A 23,995-nucleotide genomic window follows, 5' to 3' on the forward strand; every position below is an offset into this window, starting at 1 on the left:
AATAATCCATATAATGTGATCCATGGGATTAAGAATCTTTATGTGATGATATAAAAAAAACACAGATCTGTTGCTACAGCAGGCATTGTTTTGCTGCTTCCATAAGTGAGAGAAGGTTGCCTGAAGATTCTGAAATGACAGATTGAAGAATTATGTGGGTATATCACCAAGTGTTTTTAGTGGATAGCACAATGCACATTGCTTAGTGGACATTATTTGTCAGCCAGGAGTTGGGGCAAATGAAAGCTGTCATTTGTAAAAATAAATAAATAGTGAGAACAGGAAACCACCTAGTTATACCTAGTAAACTAATCTAATTATCTAACTGTTGACATGTGTCCAGCAATAACTTGCATCCTTGCAGTGCACAGATTTGCCAGCTGTATCCTGTCAGTACATTTTGTGCTGCCAGATAAACTTGTTCTATGCCCTGATGTTCCAGTGATGGACGGGCTCTGCTCCAGGCAGAAGTTTACTGTTACTGTTATTTGTCTCTGGCTTAAGATGATCATTTTTGCTATGCAGCTAGCTAGGAGATGTAAGTAAGGTGGGGAGGTTTCAACAGCCATTTAAAATACTTGTAGAAAGGAAGTAGGAAATTTTGCTCTGAGAAATTCTGAAAAAAGAATTTATTATACCGTTCAATGAAGGGTACTTAGAGGAAAAGAATGACAAAATGTCTGCCTATGCTGTTTCCAATGAAAAATTTGTATCAGTTTCCAGAACTGCTGTTTATATATTACTTTCCCCAAGACTCTGTTTAAATTCTGTATTTATTCAAATGCTTAGAACTGTCTACATTTTTTTGAAGTCTAAACTTCAAAAGTCTTCCAAATACCCGTATCCTAGGAATCTCATTATATATGATTAGCTACTAAATCCCATGTGCTTTCTTCACATGCTCAGTACTCCTATCCTTCACTTGTATTATTTCCTCATCCCCTGGTAGCTCCTATACATCTCAGAACCACTTTTGCACCCATATGAGCATAAGAAGAGCATTCTGTTCTCACAGTGGCAAACTGCATGCCTATGGGAAATCCACAGACAGGACCTGAGCACAGTACACATCCCTTGTGCAATTCAATAATTATTTTTTCTGTTACTGATCCCAATAGGGTTGGGACTTGAAATTAAATGTAGTTATAGAGAGACAAGAGGCACCAGCAAAAACCACACAGCAGCATATCCACACCCCAGGGGTGGGTTGGTGTTACCCCATTATTTGGGTGCAGGATGATGTTGGTGACAATGATCACTGAGGGTGTGTTTTTTCTGCTCATTATTGTGCTCATCTGATTATGGTGGTAGAGGGCAGAGCAAGTGTTGTGTTGGGAGGTAAATCTGGAAGTATTAAAGGAGTCATTCAAGTTAAACACTACATGAAATTGTTAAGTGAAAGTTCAGAGAGGAAATTCACAGAATTTCACTTCAGAACACATTTACATGGGAGGAAGAAACATGAATCAAGTAGACCTGTGCAGGAACTGGCTGCTAGCAATTCTTAACACTTTAGTGTTGAGATCTACATTTAGTCCCAACCTGAAGAAACCACCAGGTCATTCCCTTGCTGATAAAGTATCTGCTCACGTGCTTACCAGGAGGCTAGACTGCCAACACACTCTTTTGAAAAAACTCTCTGGTGGACACCTGTCAATTGCACTCACTGTGGCTGCCACTGCTGACACCCTCCCCCTTTGCTTTGAGCCATAAATTCACCATCCCACTACGGTTTTTGTGTGTAATTGTGCCCTTCATCTCCACTTGTATGTGTATGTTGCATGATGTCTCCTCACTCATCAGCTTCCATTCTACCTCCCTCATTCCCGTGTCATGCTCTGGCGCTGTAAGGCTTTGGGCAGGGCCAGCCCAAGTCCTTTTGGAGCCTCAGATGAACCACAATATGTTCCCCCTGAGAGAGAAGAAGAGGTGAATGAAGAGTTATATCAGGGACATGGATAGGAGCCTCATATTCACCAAGAGTACAGGTGGTGGTGGTGGGGCTGTTGAGGAGGCGATAGATGTGGCCTCTAAGAAACACACTGCAGCTGTTGCAGCAGCAGTAGCAGCAGCAATGGGTGATGCATTCCTTGGACACTGGATCTACTGCCCCTGTGGATCATTCCACCTGAGGTGGTTGCCTCACCTAGCCACATGGGTGGGTTGGCTTTGGGGCTTCATTCCTTTGCTTTTTAAAATGCTGTTGCCACCATAGACATATATATGGCTATGCAGTGACAACCCTGCCTTTTTGTGGGTATATGTGAGGTCACTCCTTCCTCCTTCATTTTTTACTCTACATGATCTCAAGCATGTATACCATCAGAATGGGTGATGATGATCTTAGTTTTCATCCCTAATGGGTCCCCCCCCCACCCCGCATTTCACATTGTGAAACTTTTTTTTTTTAAAAAAAAACTAATTCTTCTCTGACCGAAGCAGAGAACTGAGGTTAGGGATGAGCAACTAATTTCATCATGTTTCAGTTGTTCCAACACTCCATCACCGGTCCGGTCTGTTCCATTTTCTGTGGATTTCTTGAAATGACACACAATAAGTCTACTTTTGAATTGTAGGCTTTTTGTTTATACTTTCAATGTAGGATAACCATTTTTTAAACAAAGCAGCCACGTTTTTGATTTTTTCCAGTGCATTCATCCATAAAATACACATTTTGTACATATATTTTAATATAAAATGGACTGCAGACCATAATCCAATGTGCAATCCAACCAAGTGTTGTGTTCTGATCCACAAGCAAGCTCAAGAGCAATAGATTGGGTCAGAGCAGATTGCACCAAGCCTGAGAGTAGGCCCCGTTCAGAGGGGGAGGTAGCTGGGTATACTTGGCCTGGGCAGTGGTGGACCTTGAGGTCCCCAAATTCAATGCCTCCTTGCCTCTCACCTTCCTGTCTACAACATAGTTGCTGCTTCCCCAAGGCTCTGCACCCAGTGCAACTGAACCAATTGCACTCCCCTAAATCTGCCTCTGTCCCTGGCCTTGGAGGGCTAAGCCTGCTGTGTGGCCCCACTAGGGACCGGCTGCTTTTTTGTTTAAGTTCAGTAACTTTGTTCTAACAAGACTCCTGTCCTGGGCTCAGACAAGCTTTGCATGGGTCTGCTTGAGAGGCAGAGGAGGGGGGGGGGGTTAGATGGAACATGGAGATAAGAGTTGGTAGGTTGTGAATGAGGTTGCCATGTACATTGGTAAGCAGGAAGTGGGGATGCAATTGGGGTCAGGCTGTCAGTGGCAGATGTACTCCCAGTTTATGTTTCTTTTTTGTTTGGACAATACAAAACTACCTTTCTATGGTAAAATTATGCTAAAGCCAGATTGTAATGAAAAATATAAATTACAAGAAAAATTAAAAACAACTGTTAAGGCTCTCATCCACCCAGAAAAACATGGTGCTCTGTGAGATCAGCAGCTGCCATACTCAGACACTAGCACTGAAGCTACAAGAATTACAGACATCTTGGTAACGGGTTCAACTCTGCTGTGCTAGTACCCTTCATGATTTCCTCACAAAAGCTGGCAGTGTATTTCCCACCATTCTCCACGTAGGTGGTCGGCTGAATTGGCCTATGCCAATCAAATGCTTTTATTTTTGGGTGCAGTCCAACAAATGCCAAAAAGCATTATGAAAGGAGTTAATTTCCACTTGTTTTTCCCTGTGGCATCTCTTCTGTGTAATTAACTACGTAGGGCAATTCATTTTACATGTTCATGTTTTAGCGTTGTGGTGCTGTCACCCAAAATGCATGAGTCATGATGTGGAAAGTTGTGTGGGATCGTGTGTGGGATTTCTCTGTACTTCTGAATGTTTTTGTGTGTATGCAAAAAGTGCACACAAAAATACAAGTTTCACTTGAAAGGTGCATGCAAAATGTGAGTAACAGGATGCAATGTCACACAAAGGATCTGTCACTGAATGGCAGTGAGACTGAAAGGAGGCCGAATTAGGTGCTCTGTGCAACACAGAGGTTGTGAATTTCATCCTTTGTATCATGATTAGCATTGTCAGTACCCACTGAGTTTTGAATAAATAGATAGTGGAAGGGAATTTGGAAGGTTTTGCTTAGGCAAAGCCACTTTAGGATTTTTGAGAGATGGTAAAGCAATGTTGTTCCAATACTGGGTTCAGATGTTTCAGAATGTTGGCCACATCTTTAATTGTCATAGCTGTTCAGGTGAAGCACCAGGAAAAACATGTGCAGGAATTTCAAGGGAAGACGAAAGATGTTATTTCTTAGGGAGATTTCAACCATCTCTAGCTGTAATCAAGCTGGTAGGGTAGCTTCTGTCATTCATGCCCTGCTCAGACTAAATATTGCATTGTTTGTGATTTTTGGGTTGGGTCTATTAAAGGTATTACTGTAACTTTGCTATTTTGATATGTAAGAGGGTGTATTCAATAAGGCTATGTGAGGTGTACATTGTATGGATTGGCATTATTTTAAGCTCTGTGCCGTAATTTCTGTATGAAAAGCAAGGGTGGGTGTGATAGTCCATAAGAAGAAGAAAAAACCTCCACAGTACAAAGCATCAGGTTCAACCATACAAAGCCCAAATATATTTGGGGGCACAACTTAGCCTTACATCCTTTGGCAGGGAGGTGCTGAGGCAGTAAAATGATATATATATTTCTAACAATATGTGCAAAGTGTTCCTTATTCCAGAAAAAGCAACCACTCTAAACTTTATTTGGGAATCATTTTCACCCTATTAATGATCTGAAATCTATAGTTTTTAATGTACATCAAAGTTGTTTGGTGTATCAAATTTGGTTAATGTTTGTAATCATTATCATCATCATCATCATCATCATCATCATAATATAGAAATGACTTATAGAACCACTAAGATAGAATACATTTTTCCTGCTGTAGAACAGGGTATTTCCACAATACCATGAAATATTATCACAAATGCTGCTCTCTTGAAAGGATGTGTGATCAGCAAGCTGACTCCTGTGCTCTGACTTGGTTGCTTAATTAGGCTTGACTTCGCTCTACCCTTTGTCCATTTTTCATTCTTAGTGTGAAATAGACAATCTACATCATATTCTGACCAAAATGGTCAATACCAACACATAGTGTAACCTGGATTTCCCTGAAACCTTAGAAGTACAAACGCCTCAGTTGAAGAGTGACATTTAGATAGTGTTATATGATTGGAGCAGGAATGTGAATGTAAAGCGAATTGATTGGGATTCAGATAATGATGATGCCTATCACATATATTTTCTAGGGGAAAGACAGTGGTGCACTGCTACCAGCCAGTGTCCCTTCTATATTTTGCACAAGTTAAAATAACTGTGATTCACATTTTTAAAATACACATGCCATGTCTGTACATTGCATGTAAGAGAAGCATAGGGACAATGGACATGGTGTAGTTTACTAGCTGTTGGTTATTATTTTTTGTGAGGAAAGCAATTGCTTTCCCCAGTCCTCTGGCTGGGAAGAGTTTTAAGTGACTGCTCTTTCCTGCCTTTTTAGCAAGACCATTAATCAGCAGGAATTAGCTTTCTGCAGAACCACAACTTTGACAGCTGGTTCACTATTATTTTCCATTCAGCAAGTTCTCATTCATTCATTCATGATTGGTACTCAGCCCGAGTCCCTTGGCATCCCTTGAGACCTTCGCCATGCCTACAGAATGGTAGTTTAGTATACAATGGAAGAGATGCATTGATGTTTTCCCTGTAGACCTACAGGCTTCTGGTTGGAGCCATAAGGAAACGAGAGAAAAAATTAGCCTGTGTGTTTGTGTGGCTGTGCTCCAGTAAATATTTTGATGCATCTGCTGCCAGCTCTGGTCTGAGGGAATCTACCTAGCATTTAAATTTTGATGGGGAGCTGTTTTGAATAATAAGAGTGCAGCCGGCTGTGAGTCAGTGCATGTGTGTGTTGACTGAAAGGGGGAGAAAAAAAAATCTGAAAGCTTAACGCTTGCTGAACGCTCAGCTGCAGTGCTTTGCTTTTCCCTCCTCCTTTTTCTCCGAGTAGATATTCCAAACAGATTTTTTTGGGTGGTGGTGTTTCACTGGGAGGAGGGAGGGGAAGCATATTTTGTGTAGCCCCTCACCCAAGTAGCTGTTACAATGGGTGCTGTAATGGGCACGTTCTCTTCTCTGCAAACCAAACAAAGAAGACCCTCGAGAGGTAAGGATAATCTTTCCCCTTTTTTCCCTTTCTCATGTGTGTTTGCAAAGACTGGATTTTCGCACTGGGCATTTTAAAAAGAGCAAAGCGAAGCATGTGCCACTTGCAACTAACAGAGCTACACACTGATGGTTAGAGGCAAATTCGCACTAAGGGGGGAAACGACAGCGAAGGGTGTGCATGTGTCTGAGCTCGTCGTTGTGTGTTAGCGGTTGTAGAAGAGGGGAAAGTGGGTGGCTTCAGGGGTTGTGTTGGAAGCTGCTTTTTGAAATGTTGTAAACCTTTCACGCAGACGTGTGTGAGGAGGAGAACTCGGCAACCTGCTGTGTGCAGCACACTCGCGGAGGAAAACCTGTTTATTCCCGGTCCCATGCTGTGTTATTAATTCATTCATTTGCGGGGGGGGGGGGGCTAGCAAGGTGGCAAAACATTTTCCAGCAGCCTTTTGGGGTTGCTGAAAGAAAGACGTACGTTAATTCCTTTAATCGTGTGTAAGCCATGCTGCCAGTGCATGTCTAATGCTCATCATTTGGAAAGGAAGAAGAGGGGGGATATATTTCCCTAAAGAGCGGAAGTGAGAGAAGAGAGGGGAGATAGCAAGCAGCATTTCAAAGATCTTTCATCTTCGTCTTCAGTCCTTAAGTCGGCAAGACTTGCCATCTAGCATGCTAATATTCCAGGAAGTCTCCAGCGTCGAAAGTGGGTGGTTTGTTTGCTCTGTTTTCTCAGTAGGGTTAACTCAGCATCACAGGAAGGAAAGCCGAAAGTTGGAGGCACACCAGGGGGGTGGGGCTGAAGTACAGCGGCTTGTACGTGGAGTTGGAGAGGATGAGTTGTGTGTGTGTGTGTGTGTGTGTGTGTGTGCCTCTGTGTGTTAAAACTTGAGGGTTGTCTTCCTTTCTGGAACCAGAACAGCATTTACAATGTAAAAACTACATGTACTGGATCACAGCCTTTGAACAGCATCTCCTTCCAATAGTTTCTGGCAGATTTTTAAAAATAACTTTTCCCCTTGTCTTCTCTGCAATCCAACTCATTCTGCCTTTCAAATAGCAATAAAGGAGAAGTGGGGAAATCAGATCCTAAATGCAAACAATTGGATGATTTATAAGGCAATTTATGTATATATATACTTACATGATACTTGGCTATACATTTGATCAGTCAAATGCAATGGCTGCATCTAGCCCAAACATCTTCCCACAAAAGTCTTTTTGTAGATTGTGACTGCAATATTGTTCTCAGGTTACCTAAATCCTGTAGATGTCAATGGGGTTTCAGTGACTTATCTGTGTGCAGAATGACTATCTCGCCTCCATGAAAGTTATTTATTTGAGGGCTATATCTGTGGGTTAGACACACCAAACCACATTTTCAGTCTTCAGAGTAAGTAGAAGCAGTCCATTGCATAGGGGACCACTCTGAAGGCTTATTGAAGTAATTGTGCTTGTTGTATGATTATGAGGCTTTCCAAAAAGCCTAGTTAAAAACCTGCTAGCCATTTATATTCTATGCACAGAATGCAGTTCTGATTTGCTCTAAAATCACCCTCTGTAATATTCAGATTGATTTCAAGTTCCAGGCTCTAGCTATTATTTACAATTTATTCCCCCTTAGTTTGTAACTTAGCTTGCTCCATCATTTTGCTGTACTACGAGAAGCAATTTGACATTGCTTGTGGTCACTAATTATTTTTTTTAAGTGACTTGTGGTAGTTAAGTGTCCTGTGGATATCTGTGGGTGGTGATCTTTCAACTGCAAATAGTTTTCCAAGAGCAGTGCTTGAACAATGCTAATGGAGGTGGTCACTGTTTTCTACTGATCATGACACAATTGATTCTAAAGCAGGTTGGAAGCATATTTGAGCTTCTCTGATTTTTTTTTTTTTTTTTTTTTTTTTGCAGCTAGGACTGGAAAGAATTGGTTAGACCCTCCTGTGAATAGAGGAACACATTATCTTTTGATAATGTCAATTAGTAGAATTTATAACCCAATACAGTGGTACCTCGCAAGATGAATGCCTCGCAAGACAAAAAACTCGCTAGACGAAAGGGTTTTTTGTTTTTTGAGCTGCTTCGCAAGACGATTTTCCCTATGGGCTTGCTTCGCAAGACGAAAACGTCTTGCAAGTTTGTTTCTTTTTTCTTAACACCGTTAATACAGTTGCGACTTGACTTCGAGGAGCAACTCATAGAACGCGGTGTGGTAGCCTTTTTTGAGGTTTTTAAAGGCTTTGGTGATTTTTGAAGCTTTTCCAAAACTTTCCCGACACCGTGCTTCGCAAGACGAAAAAAATCGCAAGACGACAAAACTCGCAGAATGAATTAATTTCTTCTTGCGAGGCACCACTGTAAATGAAACCATAAGCTGTCCAAGTAAGCTGTCCAAGTAAGTAGTCTCATCCTATTGCCTACAAACTGTAGCCACACACACTCTGATTAAGTATGAATGATGGGTGCTTCTAACATAAACTACTTGGCAAACCACTAATATCATTCTATCATAAAAATTACATAACCAATATAGTAATCACTTGTTTAATTAGTAATAGTACTAACCATTTTGGCTGTGAGTTCTAGAAGACCTGCTCCCTGCCTTGCTAGCCTCTTTCTACCTGGCCTGAGAGGGCAGCGCCCTAACTGACTCCAGATACAAAAGAGGAGGCTGTTGAAAAGGCCAGACACCTTCTTGACTGTGAGTCCTGGAAGACATGTTCATTGGCTTGCTGGCCCTTTTCCCACTTGGCCTGGGAGGGCGAGGCACTGACTGACTGACAGACTCCAGCTATGAAAGGTGAACCTGCTGAACAGTCCTTGCTGTTGTTGATGTTAATTTTTTTGTATCTTTATTTTTAGAAATTTTGATTTATATGGAATTTGTTTAGTTTGGTTGTGTACTTTTTGATGTGTTGTATATCTTGTTTATGACTACTTTTGTTATGTTTGTAAATTGTAATTTACATGTTGTAAGCTGCCTTGAGCATGGTTTTGGAGGAAAGGCGGGATACAAATAAGATGATGGTGATGATGATGAACCATTATCAGTCACACTTATCTGTGTGGCTGCTGCTGATTCAGATCATACCCACTGGTCTATGCAGGAGTATCAGTTTAGATTTGTTGCCAAATAACACAATACATTTATTTGATGCACAACCATTACAAGTATATTTGTGGAGAAAGTCATACACCAAGGCCTGGGTCAAAAGAACAGAATGCTCAAGGGAGATTTGGCCTTTGCTTTTTCTGAGTAGCAGCTCCACCATGCTGCATAGTAGACAATACTACTCTTGAACTTATCATCATCTCAAGGCAAGAGTCTGGTTGAAATGACTAAGCATTGCTCTTTTCCACTATTTTATAATCCTGTGGGTGGTATTCAATGGCACTTTTGTGCTAGTGCAAGACTTAGGGGGTTGGGGGAACTTCCAGAACAGATTCAGCTGGCACATGGGGGAAGGAGAGGGGGAGATTGTTCCACTGCACAAGGAAAAATACAACTCTAAACTTCCTATTCTTTGATAGCACATTGTGATCAAATAATGGTCTAGAACAGATCAGGGATGGGAAACCCATGGCATTATAGATGTTGTCGGACTTGAATGGCCGTCAACCCCAGCCAGCATCCCTAATGATCAGGGATGATGGGAACTGTAGTCTAGCACCATCTGGAGGACCACAGGTTCCCCACGCCTGCCTCAAAGACTGGAAAGTCACACTCTTTTTAGGAGTTTTTCCCCCCAGAAGATATTTATTAAAATTTTCAAGATATTACAAAAAGAAAAAAGTAAAATAAAAAATAAAAAACAGTTAAAAACAACTCTCCAAAACTCTTTTAATACTAGATTCTGGCTCCTGTAATGTCAATACTAAATCGTCTGCAAAAGCTCTCAATTTATACAGTCTAGCTCCGACTTGTATACCTTTAACCAACTGGTCCCTTCTAATCATATTTAACAAAACCTTCAGGACTGATATAAAAAGCAATGGGGAAATTGGGAAGCCTTGTCATGTCCCTTTTTCTATCTTAAATTCCTCCGTCACCTCATTATTAACAATTAACTTGGCCTTTTGTTCAGAATAAATTGCACCTATACCATTTTCAAATCCTTCACCCACCCCCATCCCCACACTCTTTTTAGGAGTTGATGCTGAGGCTAATGAATTAAATTCATGTGAGGGAGAAGCGCAGCAGATTCCACTCCTGAACCATGCATATTGATTAGAACATCTGGAGAGAGTCTGTCATGTGTACAGCTGCTTGAATGGGGACTCTTTAGAAATTCTAATAAACATGTATAGACTGGGGGCAGAGCCTGCAGCCAAGATGCCTTTTTGCAGACATGTGTGTTCATTCCTGGAACGTATACATGAAAGGAGTTTGTGAGTGCTGAAGAGCAAGAGCACTGGAATAGAAAGCTCTAATGGACTTTGTAGCAGTAGGGCGGAATCAGTTGGTTCAGCCCATACTAATTCTAGAGTGGATTTAGGTATCTCCATCCAACATTAACTGAAGATTACATAGGTACTTCTTGAATATGTTGATTCTCTCTTTCACTTCCAGTCTTTGCTTTCATTTTAAAGACCAAAATTATTATTGTTGCTCATCAAAGTTTAAATGCTTATCCCCTTTCAATGCTTTCCCCTCTATTTTTTGTTTTCTTGGCAATCCTTATAACTATAAAAATAGCCAAGTTCTGGGCAGCACACACTGTGTTGAACCATTTATGAATACAGATTACTATTCTTCTGGCCAACTGAAAAACATATTCTTTGATTACTTACGTAGCTTTTTGTTTTTTTTTGGGGGGGGGGTGTAATATTCAGTTTATTTGGATTTGTCACTATTTACAAAAAGCTACATGGATACAAATTTCAACAAACACCCCTATTCCCAAGCATAACATTTAAGTCCTTTCACATTCATACAAACCCTGTAACTTGAAGCTAATGTTATGAATTGATTGTATTTATGTGTCAATCTGATCCACTCTAATTGATGGCTATCAGTGTCTGTGTACACACCAGGGAATTAATGGGTTACACAGATCCATTATTTCTGTCTGCGTTTTTGTCTACGCATGAGCACTTTTAATTGCACTGCATCTCACTGTTTCAAGTCCACAATAGTTGGTAGTGTTTGATGAGATTTGGGAAGCTGCCTTATACCAAGTCAGACCATTGATCCATCTAGTTCAGTATTATCTACACTGACTGGCAGCAGCTCTCCAAAGTTTCTGGCTAGCGTGTCTCCTACCTGGAAATGCAAGGAATTAAACCTGGGACCTCTTGTATGCAAAGCAGATGCTCCTCCACTGTCAGCCTTCCCACTCTGTGTTGTTGTCCCCTCCCCTCAGTTAGTACTTCCTCACACACACACCCACCCCTGAATTCCAGAAAACTGAGGTCCACGGTGGGCATGCATGCAGATATTTGTCATTGCCACGCTTCTTCTGAGATACAAGTTTTCTGATATGCCAGATTTTCACAAAATGGTGGGTTAAAAATAATGTAAAAAATGTGTGTCCTACCCAGTTCCACCAGTAGTTCACCAAGGAGTACCTTCCCAGTGGAAGCAGGGGGTGATGGATGACACAGCAAAACCTCACCACACAGATAAAAAAATTCCACCCATAATACACTTCAGTGTGTCCACAGGTAACATGCAATTTTCTGTTGGATTACACCCCCTCCCTATGATTTTATCCATGGACTGGGAAGATTTGAATTAAATGCAGACTGTCACTTGGATGGAAACAATGTCATGTGGATGATGCAAAAAACCCAAACATTTACACATGGGATGCATTGAATCTGTGTGCACACAGTGTGTACACAGCCCATAAACAGAGAAAGGATTCTAGTTTTCCAATAATTTTGTCACCCTTCTGATAAAATCCACATGCAATGTGTACTAAATCAGTTTTCTGTATCACAGTATTGCCCCTTCATTTTTACCTCCACTGAGAAATAGAAGGCGTCTTAACTATCTCTCCAGGATTCAACAACACACAGTTTTGCCATTCACAGATTCATTATCTCTTTGCAGCTAATAAACCACATTATCCCATTCTCCATTTAACAAGATCCATCAGGGATTACGTAGAATATTATATTCCCTCAAGGTTCCAAAACATAAGAGCCTTGCTGGCATTCTATTTCCCACACTGGTTAATGGATGCCTATGGGAAGGCCACAAGTAGGAAATGAGCAGAGTACACTCATCCTACTTGTGTTCTCCAGCAACTGATATTCAGAGGTAGGCTGACTCTTATGCTGCAGGTAGTATATAGCCATTGTGGTTAGTTATGACTCCATGAATTTGTGTAATTCCCTTTCTAAAGGTTTTAGGTAAACCTCCTTTAAAGTTTGTGGCCGGCTAAGTTGAGGGAGCAAATTCTATGGGTTGCTGTGTGAAGAGCTACTCTTGTCTGTCCTTAATGTTCCCCTACTCAGCTTCATTTGGATAACTCTGGATGCTGATACTAAAAGAGAGGAGGAAAATATTCTCTCTATCCACTTTCTTCATGCCATCCATAGTTTTACATACCATGTCCCCCACCCCCTAAACTAAATAACTGCAAGCGCTGTAAACTTTTACCACAGAGAAGTTGCACCACTCTTCCGGATAAGTCTGGAGTTTTGTTGTACCCTTTTGAGGTCTTCAATAGTTTTTTTGATACACAATATTTGAAGTGGGTTTGAACTATAGATTTGTATATAGACATTACCATATAGACATTTTTTATATTCAATTCCTTTCCTAATGATCAAATTCACCTATTTCACAGGTGCCATACACTCTGTCAACAGTTTCATTGAGCTATGAACATCTCTTTCCTTCTTCTTTCCATCTTCCTTCCATCATGTATGCTTAAACTAACCTCTCTCCTCACAATCTTTCCAGCACAACCCCTTTACCTCTTTTGCACATGTGTTTGAACTAATATGGTAAGGTAGGTAAAGGTAAAGAACCCCTGGACAGTTAAGTCCAGTCAAAGGTGACTATGGGGTGCAGCGCTCATCTCACTTCAGGCCAAGGGAGCTGGCGTTTGTCCACAGACAGCATTCCAGGTCATGTGGCCAGCATGACTAAACCGCTTCTGGTGCAATGGGACACCATGATGGAAGCCAGAGCACATGGAAACACCGTTTCCCTTCCTGCCACAGTGGTACCTATTTCTCTACTCACTCTGGTATGCTTTTGAACTGCTAGGCTTGCAGAACCTGGGACAGGGCAATGGGAGCTAGCCCCATTGCATGGCTTCAAATTGCCAACCTTCCAATTAGCAAGTCAAGAGGCTCAGTGGTTTAGAACACAGACACCCGCGTCCCTTTGCACTAATATGACACACTGTTTATTCATAATCCTACAGGAGATCTTCTTCAAGGAAGCACCTTCAAAATGCTTCCCAAACCTGTCCAACATTTCACCTAGTGTTGTTACCACATGATGGGTGGTGGTGCAGGGATGAGTTCACTAGTTATGCCTATCCCCATCACAGTTCTCATCGCCTTCCAACTCATGAAGCACAAAGTCTTCTGAACTTTTGGAAGCTCCCCCTGCATTTTAGAACCCTGACTTTCTAGGGTTCCAAAACAGGTGGTGAGCCTCTGCAAGTCCAGTAGGCTTTGTTCCTGAGAAGTTTACCCTTCATGAGTTAGTGGAGGGTGGTGTGGGGAGCGAGTGCTAGTGCACTTATGTCCATTGACCACTTTTGGCTGGTAACTTAACACTTATAATGCCTGAAAAGTGCAAGAAATGTTGTAAGTTCTGCAACCTCTCTGCCCATCAGCATTTACGAACATCATAAATAAAACTTTGAGCATTAACATAATCTAATACAAATCGGGTGTCTGCAGATATGTTTGCTGTTAAAATGTAGTCTTCAGAACTGATACTTTATTATGAGCTATTATTGTCAACCATGTTTGAATAGTTTACACATGAGTTCTAAATCAGTTCCGCTTGTGGATCTCATGAATTATTGGGCAAGAAATATTAATGTCATATGCTCTCATGCTTGTATGTCCTGATAGGTTGATGATACACTCCTTGAGCTCTGCTTTTTTATTTTTTAAAATAATATTTATTAAAAGTTTAAGAATTAAAGGAAAAAAAGTAAAAAAGAGAAAAAAATAAACAGTACAAATCAACACATTACAATACATATATAAAAAAACAAAAAACAACAAAAAACACGATACATCAAAACAAAAACAAAAGCAAAAACAGTTAAAAACATATCCAATATTTCCATATCTTTATCTTTCATTAGCTTGTTTCATCGACCTCCTCACACCTCCCTTTTTGTGTTCTAGTTGTTAATTATTTCAGCAAATCCTTTCCTTCTTTCACTGTTTTCTGTCATTTGATTATCTTAATTTATTTTAGCCTTATCTTACCATTATAACCCTAAAACTAATTTATACTTAACTCCTTATAACATTTCTACTAAAACCATATAATTTCATTCCAACATTTTTCTAACACTCATTAATTCTGCAACATTTCTCTAAATAGATTTTATATATATATACTCCCCCCCCCCAATCTTCTTCCACCGTCTCTTCTCTCTGGTCTCGGATTCTGTCAGTCCTTTCTATCAGTACCATATAGTCCATTAACCTGGTGACCCTCTGTTCGAGGCTCTTAACTCTCTTCCATGTCCCTTCTGCAGATCTTCTTCATATATATCCATGCACATTACTTTGTCTTCTGCTGATCTTGTTCTTAATTTCCTTCCTTTGGCACTGAGGAGTAGATCTCGGGGGAGCTCCAACCTAGCAATGTCTTTATTCCTTCTCAACAGGTCAGCCCATTCTCCATAGTCAGAACTAAAGTCCAAAAGATATTTCAGAGCGCCACTCTCCCCCTGACCCAAATCCAGATCCTAAAGGCCAGAGCATCCCTGCATAGGAGGATCTATCCAACTTTCCTTCTCCAATCCAAGCAGGGCTCCATCCTACCAAATCTGGCTTTCTCTAGATTCAATCATAAAGGGCAACAGCTTATGTTCATCAAATTGCCTCTGGGAGACCGGGGCTCTCTCCACTTGAATTACTTGAGGTTCAACAACGACTTTCTCCTTCGTCTTCTCCTCAGCTTGCCATATCAAAACAGATTCCTGGGTCATTTCCTGAGTAATTTCTGTATAGGTATTCCCTTTTTGTCCCAACTCGGTCATTTTTTGTCCCAAATTGTCAATTTTAATAATCCTCACATCCATCTTCTCATGAAGCTGTTCCAGTAAAGCACTTGTCTTGCAAAATGCAATCACTAGGGCTTCTTCTGTCAACATTCTTGTCCAAGGTCAAACTCTGATTCTCACGCTCTTTAATCTCTGCAGCTGGAAAATTCCCCAGCTCCACTCCTGCAACAGTTCCAAAAGCTCCCTCTAGGCGAAACAATTTCTATTTGTATCCATTCTTTCGATTTTCAGTTACTTTTTCCCTTCCTTTTTAAGTGTAAAAGAAAACAATGGAAACAATGTATTACTCTTATTTAACTATCTGTCAACATCGTTTTATTCACAGTCAATGAACTTTCCCAAAACGTCAATCTTACTGGCAGTCCGTTCCCAGGTTCGAAACGGTGGTGATTTGTCTTTCTTCACTCTCTCTCCTGCTGGCTTAAACGACAGAATTTCCCCCCTCTTCTCCTGCTTCCAAGGGGTGTTTAGTTATTTTAACCGATGGAGATTTAATCCTTTACAAAAGACTTTCCAGTCTTTAGCTTGCAATGTCTTTGCTTCACTCTATTTACAAAAGAGGAAGGCGGACTTCCTGTTTGAAACCTTCCCGTTTCGATGCCAAATTAAGAAGTTTAGAAATCCAATTTTCCGTTCTACTCACGGGTAGTTGTTTAGAGTCCAATTGTCCACAGGAAAAAGTCAGCGCTCTCCGGCAACAGCAATGCGGCTTCACTCCGTGAAAGAAGCAGTCGATTCGAAGCACCGCACCGCTCACCCCACATCGCTCCGGATCCCCGAAACTGGGTTTCCCCACGGGTAGGGGAGGCGCAAAAGGTGCCAGCCGAATCCCACATCCACAGGCTTCTCCCGCCTGTGGTTTTTAGTGGGTCTCTGCCCCGCCGTGGCGGTCAGACCCTGATTTCCACGGAGCGGATTCCTCCTGATCAGAGGAAATCCGCCATTGCCAGAGGCGCTAACCCGGAAGTCCTACACTCCTTGAGCTCTGGGCAGGATTGCTCCAGTTTGTAGTGTAGCCACTGTAGTCCCTTCCACACCTCTCTTTTGCATGTATTCTGAATGTGTGAAGTGGAACGGGGATCAAGGAGTCTCTACAGCCAGCTGTGGGAGGGGGGCAATTTGAGAACTCTATGCAAACTGGTGCTGGACTGAAATGGCCACCATTTGTCACTCATATTCATGGTGTAGTAGTAATATTCTGAGAATAGTAGTAGTATTAGTAAAGAATAGATGTTTGTTATGGGCAGTTCCCTCTTGCCCCCCCTTACTGTATTAAAAAAGCAGCTTTATTATTTTTGCCTTTAACTGTATAAAACTGCCACCAGTATTGCTATCCCCCCCCCCCCCCCGAAAGCTTCTGGAATGACAGTTCACTGCTCTGCTTTCTAGAGAGGAAGTCATTCTACCTTCTGTGGTAGATAACGACAACCTCACAATGGTGAGGCAGGTCCTACTGTGTTAATCTCCACATGAACAAATACTGGTGAAAAATGGATAAACCTCTTCCCCCAACCTCAACAGATGGCACAGGTTTAGATTTACATAATATTTTTGTTAAATGATTCATTTTTCTACAATGGACTGATCAAGAAAATACTGATTTAATAGTTTTGCACATGTTGAATAGAACCATTGTGTTAAGTGGGGTGCTAAAAAGAATTGAAAAAATTATTATTATTTTTTAAAAAGCATCAATACAATTATGTCTTCATAAGTGTCATCACATGCTGCCTAATGTAATGAACTGTCCGAGTAACCAGGCTTCTTGTGTATATGCCAGTTCACTTTATGTTGCCGTAGTTGATGTTAGTGTATAAATGAATGTTGTGGTGTGTCAACTGCACATCCTAGATGTCTGATATTATCACTCATCTGGGTAAATGTGCAGGCAGACGTGTGGAATGAGTAGGAAAAGACTGAAAAGACTGAAAGTTCATAATGCTCCTTTTAATTTCTATGACCACATTCCTTTTTTAAACTTCACCAAAGTGTCCATGTATGCTTGGCAGGACTTCTCTTTTTTGTTTGGAACAGTAGTCCTTTGTCTTCTATATGCACCTTCATGGGTGGATGGTGTGGAGATTGTCTAAGCTGCCTTGAAGCCAAGACCATCCTGCTGCCACCACCTCTCAGTTCAACCTAACTGTTGAGCAAGAGGAATTCCCAAGAGTTATGGCTCAATTTTCAATCTGTGAGGGGTCAACAGCCTGCTATCTCTCCAGTTAGCTGGGTGAGTTCCATCTGTTTTCCCTTTAACCCTCCTCTAGGTCTAAGCATGATGGCATAACAGTACATACCAGCATTCCGGAGAAAGATATTTCAATTCATACTGTCAGATCCTAGGTTCCAATTTTTAAAAACAAACAAACAAAAACAAACAAACAAAACAAAAAAACCCTATTGGGATTAGGGGTGGAGATATTAGGGAAAAACAAGTAGCATTAAAAAATAGAAAAGAAACAGAACTATTTACTCTCTAAGTGACCTAGGCTAAAGAAGAATATCAAATATACTTGTGAGGAGTGTTTTCCAACAGATGACAAATTTTCACAGGAAATAACTGCTATTTTTAACTTTGTGAAATCAGGAGAGGGATTGACTGGACATTAGATCCTCCATCAGTATGACCATGAAAGCTTAAGCATACATGGAGGGGTGAATTTTTAACACTTGGGATGTACACAAAGAGACATAGGTCATTGGCACCTTTCAATAACCTAGGAAGGTGGAAGTAAAAGATAGGCAATGTTTCCTAGTTCCTATCTTCTCTTGAAAGACTAGGGGTGTGGTGAGTTTCCAGCCTATGTGCATGGAGGATGCTTGAAATCTGACAGGTAAGTTTGTAATTGTGGTAGGTAAATTTTGTGTCATTTTCCATTTTTAAACCATGATACATTTTAGTTTCAGGCCTTTCCCCACAGCTGCTATCTCCAAATGTCTGTGCGCTCATATATTCAGCTTCAAAAAAATGTAAGTTGCCAATTTAAAAATAAATGTATGATTGTAGAAGTCTTCAGACTGGTAGCATAAACTAAGATGTAAAAATACCCAAATTCTGGGATGGAACCTAGCATGTCTATATTTACATTTCATTTTATGTCACAAAGTCATATCAGGCTTTTGAGTTTTTCAGAAGTCTTTATTAGGCAAGATCATAGAATCGTAGAGAGGGAAGGGACCCCAAGGTTCACCCAGTCCAACCCCTTGCAGTACTGGATTTCTCTTCACAGCTGTCCCTGGGTGGGCTCAAACCACCAACCTTCTGGTTATCAGCCAGACACACTTACCCATTGTGCCACAGTCTAGATGTTACACGGTGCAGGGGGAGGTGGAAAAATAAACAAAAACATACAAAAATTAGGTTAAATGTTGTAGCTATTAGGTCAGCTTATAGACTCAGTTCAATGATGGAGATTGTAGTTGATAAGTCTCCACTAGGAGTTACAGATACAAAGTTGTACACCTAGAATTCTGGAATAGAGAAGCAATTGTTGTTTCCCATTTTTGAAAGCACAAAAGTCTGGTGGTTATACAGGTCTGTCCCATTCCTTAAATAAAACATACAGATTCCTGGCTAGGCAGAAAGCAGATGCAAAGAAAAACATGATAGTCTGTATATTAGCAAAACATTAATTTCGGTAGAAGAATCATTTGAATACAGATAGTGAGTATTACCTAGTGGCTTGGAGAGGATGTAACTCAAAATGCATAGCCCATCTTTAGATATTAGAAAATTATGTTGCTATAGTGCTTGTGCTTCTTCAAGGCTTCAAGGCACAAGTGAGTTATGCGCAAACCACACATTACCCAACTGTGGATTTTGAGCTTTTGCATATGGCGGAACACCGCTACCTTTACTTTTTATGTATTCTTTTCCTTATCAGCCATCTGACCATTGGATAATACTGACAGCTGATATCAGTAGCCTTAGGGAAGCAGGTTATCCAGTGCTGACCCTGACTTGAGGGCCATTTCATACATTCATTTGAGCTTTAAAATAATGATAAAAAAATAGTGTTGAAATTATGATTTAAGAATTGTGTCTCTATTGGTGGAAGCTCACTTCCACAACAGTAGATCTACAACTACCACTTCGCAAATTCAAGTATGCATCCTAAATATGTTCGCTAAGAGTGGCTGGGGAAACCTAGCCAGATGGGCAGGGTAATAACAATAACAATAACAATAACAATTGTTATTTGGTGCCATTGGAAGTTGGAGTTTTTCAGTCAACACTCTTCTATGTTCATGAATGCCATAAGTGTAAATCTATGTGGGAGTCACAGTGGCTAGACAGAAAATTGTAAAAGTGACTTGAGTCCATCAAAACGAGGTCCTACACTTTTATGTGTGTTTGTGTGTATATTTGGTTGCTTGGTTGATTTTAAAAGAGTTTCAAATTTTATTGATGCATGGTGTATATTGCAGAGCAACCTTTCCAGTTTGCAGCTATGGCCACTATTATTGAAGTGTAAAATCATGTCTAGACAGAGTGTGCAGGAAGATATATGTGCATGCAAATGGAATTTGCTGACCAGATACGTATCAACTAATATATTGTTGGTGAATGACTCTATGTGTGCCATGTTTGAAAAAACAAAGTGTGCCTAGGGGAGAAATCAGTCCCTCTGCATAGCAATGTCATTAGTTCAACATGAGCTTAAACAGAAACACTATTTCTTTCAACGGATGTTCATTTCTTCAAAGAATACTACTACAGCATTTGAGAAGCTGTTTCTCAAGAAGGGTTAAATAGTTTTGAGCTTTCTCTGTGAGATGACTGCAGAAATTATATCTGAGCGGCTGTGCTATCATTTCTAATCACCTTCAACATGGATCAATGCATGCATATGGCTTACCCTAGCCCTCCAAGCTAAAATGCTGGCAAGCATAGGGCATTTTTCTGAAAGGAACAGTATCCAGGCGATTCCTGAGGCAACAATACTTGGCTTGGCTTTATTTGCATATTTTCTTTAGCCAATCCTGCCTCTTCAAGTCTTGTTATCTTCTGCTGATGATGAATGTAACAAACCAGCAGTACCTACATGGTTAAAACTCGTATGAATGGTTGACTGCTTTGTTTTCTAGCCTAGTTCTGCTATTAGTATTGCAATTGTTTTTTCAGTCATAATCAGCAGCAGTGAAGGTCAGCGTGTCTAGGTTCTATAATCCCTCAGTCATAATTGTCTTAATCCCAAAGCAGAAAATCTGGGATGGAAAGTTGTGTTTGAGAACCCAACAGATCTAACACTCATACACCTGAACATGAATAATTGCAGAAAAAGGGGGCAGTGGAGTACAGGACCTTGCTGTGCCATTTGTTCTTTCCCTCCAACATTTATTTTACTTTTAATTTATGATCTTCATATTGTTGCATGCCACCCCATTCTCCGAGTGGTGCAAGATTCCAGGGGTTCCAGGTGCTTACCCAGGGTTCATATTTCCTTTGGAATGAGATGCAGCAGAGACTGTGGTGTCTTTAAGATATATGGTTTATTTACACATTCATATGACCTGAGCCTACGAAGGAAGGACTCACATCATTAACACCCCAAAAAGTTCTTGTTTCTTCCATAGCCACAGCCTTGGAGTACAACAGAAATCAAGCATTGTTCTGTCTCTCACCTGCCCAGTCTGCCAGCTTCTAGCTTCAAGCTCATGTACCTCAAACTACCAGTGAGTTGGGGCAGGGAGGCCCACCCTTTTGTTGTCTGGCACAGAGCCACTGTTTGTTACCTTAGTAAAAGTAAAGGACCCCTGGACAGTTAGGCCCAGTCAAATTTGACTGTGGGGTGCAGCGCTCATCTCGCTTCAGGCTGAGCGAGCTGGCATTTGTCCACAGACAGCTTTTCGAGTCATGTGGCTAGCATGACTAAACCACTTCTGGCGCAACAGAACACCGTGATGGAAACCAGAGCTCATGGAAACACTGTTTATCTCCCCACCACAGCGGTACCTATTTCTCTACTCGCTCTGGTATGCTTTCGAACTGCAAAGTTGGCGGCAGCTGGGACAAAGCAACAGGAGCTCATCCCGTCACACAGATTTGAACTTCTGTCCGACCAGCAAGCTCAAGCATCTCTTACTGTCAGAAAGTTCTTCCTGGTGTTTAGTCAGAATTTCCTTTCTTTTACTTGACCCTTTGGAACAGGGGAAAACAAGCTTAATCTGTCTTCCATGCAGCAGCCCTTTAGATATTTGAAAGTGGCTATCATATCTCCTTTCAGTCTCCTATTTTCCAGGCTAAGCATATCCAGCTCTCTCAACTGTTCCTCATGAGGCTTGGTTTCCAGATCCTTGATCATCTTGGTTGCTCTCCTCCACACATTCCAGATTGTCAATAGCCTTCTTAAATTGTGATGCCTAGAACTGAACTGAAGTGTTTGGTATCAAAAAATTATTTAAACTCCATAAAGCTCATGTCACCTTTCTAGAAGGCTTTAAAATGATTATGCAGCCATAGCTACCTTACCTTTCATTTCTTAAGTCTCATGTTCATGGCAGAAAATAACCCTCTATAGTGTGGAGGGCCACTATTTGTCATCTCAGATAGCAGTGGCTTTTCTTGAGACATCAACCAAACTCTTCATGAGGGGATTGGGGTTTATAAAGCTGGCACATTTTTAATTAAAGGGCAAATATGCAATAACAAACTTGGGTATGAGATATGCTATCTAATGAGAAAGAACACTGAAGTATAGAATGACTCTGTCTCTTGGTTTTTCTTTTTCTTGTGAGTGCATACTTTTTAAATCACTATTACCTGCCAGGGGCCAAATAACATTGCTCAAGCTGCCATTTGGTATATTCTTAAATGGCACTTTACCTCATTACTTATAAGGGCAGGTGTTAAATTCATATAGGAAGCCTTGTGCTACTTTTGAGTTGCTATGCAGGTGAAGAACACAGGTTTACCTGCATGGTCATAGAGCACTTAGGTCAGTTAAAACTTTTAGAGCTCATATGCTGTTAAATCCTGAGTGACAGAATGATGTTGCTCAGGAAGTGACCTTTGAATGCGGTCCTACATTTGAGTGTGCTTGTGGGTGGGGTAATCTTCTACCCAGAGATTAAAAATGAATTAAAAGCAATTCCTGGAGGAGTGCTCTGGAGTTGAAGGATGAATTTGATAAAAGTACTGAAGGGTAAGATTGATGAAAGAAGAATTGGGAGCTATACTGGAAGCCCCCTGAATTGATCTGAAATTCAAACTCAAAGCCGTCTGCATTCATGTAATGTATTCAAGACAAGTGCTGTCCAGTCATGATGCTCTTCCTTTGCTCCCCTCTAGTTGGGGTCTCCACTGTGGGAGAGGGACAAGTAAGAGTCTAGGGCACCCAGAATGTCAGCAGAGTTATTATGTATTGAAGACCTGGGACCAGGTAAGGTGAGAACAGGGTAGTGTGAATGACCACCGAACCGCTGGCTGGCCAGTCTGATAACGCCCTAGAGGGAGTGGGACCAACAGGAAGGTTCTGTTGTTTAAAGGGCCATTGCCTTACTCTGCAGCCATTGGTTCCCATTGCATAGGGGTGGTGAGAGCTGCCTCAAATGGATGTGCCCTGAGCCAGATGAGTCAGGCAAGGCCGTATCCATTGGCCTTGGTGTTTCAGGAGTGTGTATGTCAAGGGGGGGTTTATGGATCCAAAGATGCTGGGAAGTCTTTCCTAGATTATAGATTTATGAAATGCATCTTTGGGTGGAAGCATTGCATTTTGCGTAACTTAAAATGGTGGGTGGCCTCTGTGGATAGGAGCTAAGCTTGACTCCTATTTGAGAGTTGCACTGCCACTGAAAAGCATTTGGGAGGCTGGAGGGTAGAGCTTGAAATGGTGATGCAGCTGGGTTAGACCAGTGAGGGACCCTTTTAAGCCTCTGGGCCCTCATCCAGTGTACAGCCTCACTGACTTCTGGTGCTGTGCCTAATTGCACCCAAGGCCGGCTATGTTTTTTGGCACTTGAGGCAGAAATGCCCACAGGCATCTCTCCTTGGGACTAAAACGCAGTAATAATAAATTAAATAACTAACACATTAGCTGCCCTTTCACAACACCCAAAACCAGTTTCCTGAGGGGGTTGCCTCACTCTGCCTAATGGTGGGCCTGGTTGTTTATATTGTAAAATTCCATGCCTGGGGGGGGGGCAGGAGGCAAGATATCATGTGATGCTAATTTGTTTTAATGGCAACGTATAAACAAGACTAATGGGACTTTATTATCTTTGAGGGATGAAGCAAGAAGCTCTTTGGTAGGGTCTACATATAGCAGCATATTACATATTGTGCTAAAACGTGAGTGAAGTTCAAGATTACTGGACCAGGGTAAGCAAAGAGAATTCATCAACCAAGAGTCTCGAAGGCCTTGGGAATTACTCAAGTGCAGAGATTCTATTAAACACCCACACAAAGCAGTAGATTTGATTTCAGAATTGTACAAGTGCTTATTTCTGGATACATTACAATACAACATATATATGTTAAACTGGTGAAGGCTTGGAAATGGAATTAAATACTGGGCATATGTATAGCAGAAACATGTGATCATTTGATATTGTTTTGAGCAGATGGTCTGTAACATCTGTGCAGATTTGACACAAATGTGGGGGGGATAGGGCAAT

The 23,995-nt window shown here is 41.1% G+C and overlaps 1 protein-coding gene across 4 annotated transcripts in view; it reads left to right on the forward strand.

Moving 5' to 3' along the window:
* Nucleotides 1-23,995, forward strand: part of KCNIP1 (potassium voltage-gated channel interacting protein 1) — a 509,279-nt gene that overhangs the window by 165,772 nt on the left and 319,512 nt on the right. Inside the window, exon 1 of one of the 4 annotated variants that reach the window (XM_082213084.1) lies at nucleotides 5,773-6,168. The exons of 1 other annotated variant lie outside the window; for it this stretch is intronic. In XM_082213084.1, the coding sequence (XP_082069210.1) occupies nucleotides 6,108-6,168 (61 nt within the window). In that variant the 5' untranslated portion in view covers nucleotides 5,773-6,107. Of the gene's footprint in view, nucleotides 1-5,772; nucleotides 6,169-23,995 lie in introns of those variants that run through there. 2 more of the 4 variants (XM_082213087.1, XM_082213090.1) reach the window with 2 other exon arrangements.

The sequence above is a fragment of the Podarcis vaucheri genome (genome assembly GCF_965113315.1).
Source record: "Podarcis vaucheri genome assembly, chromosome: 2".
NCBI lineage: Eukaryota > Metazoa > Chordata > Lepidosauria > Squamata > Lacertidae > Podarcis > Podarcis vaucheri.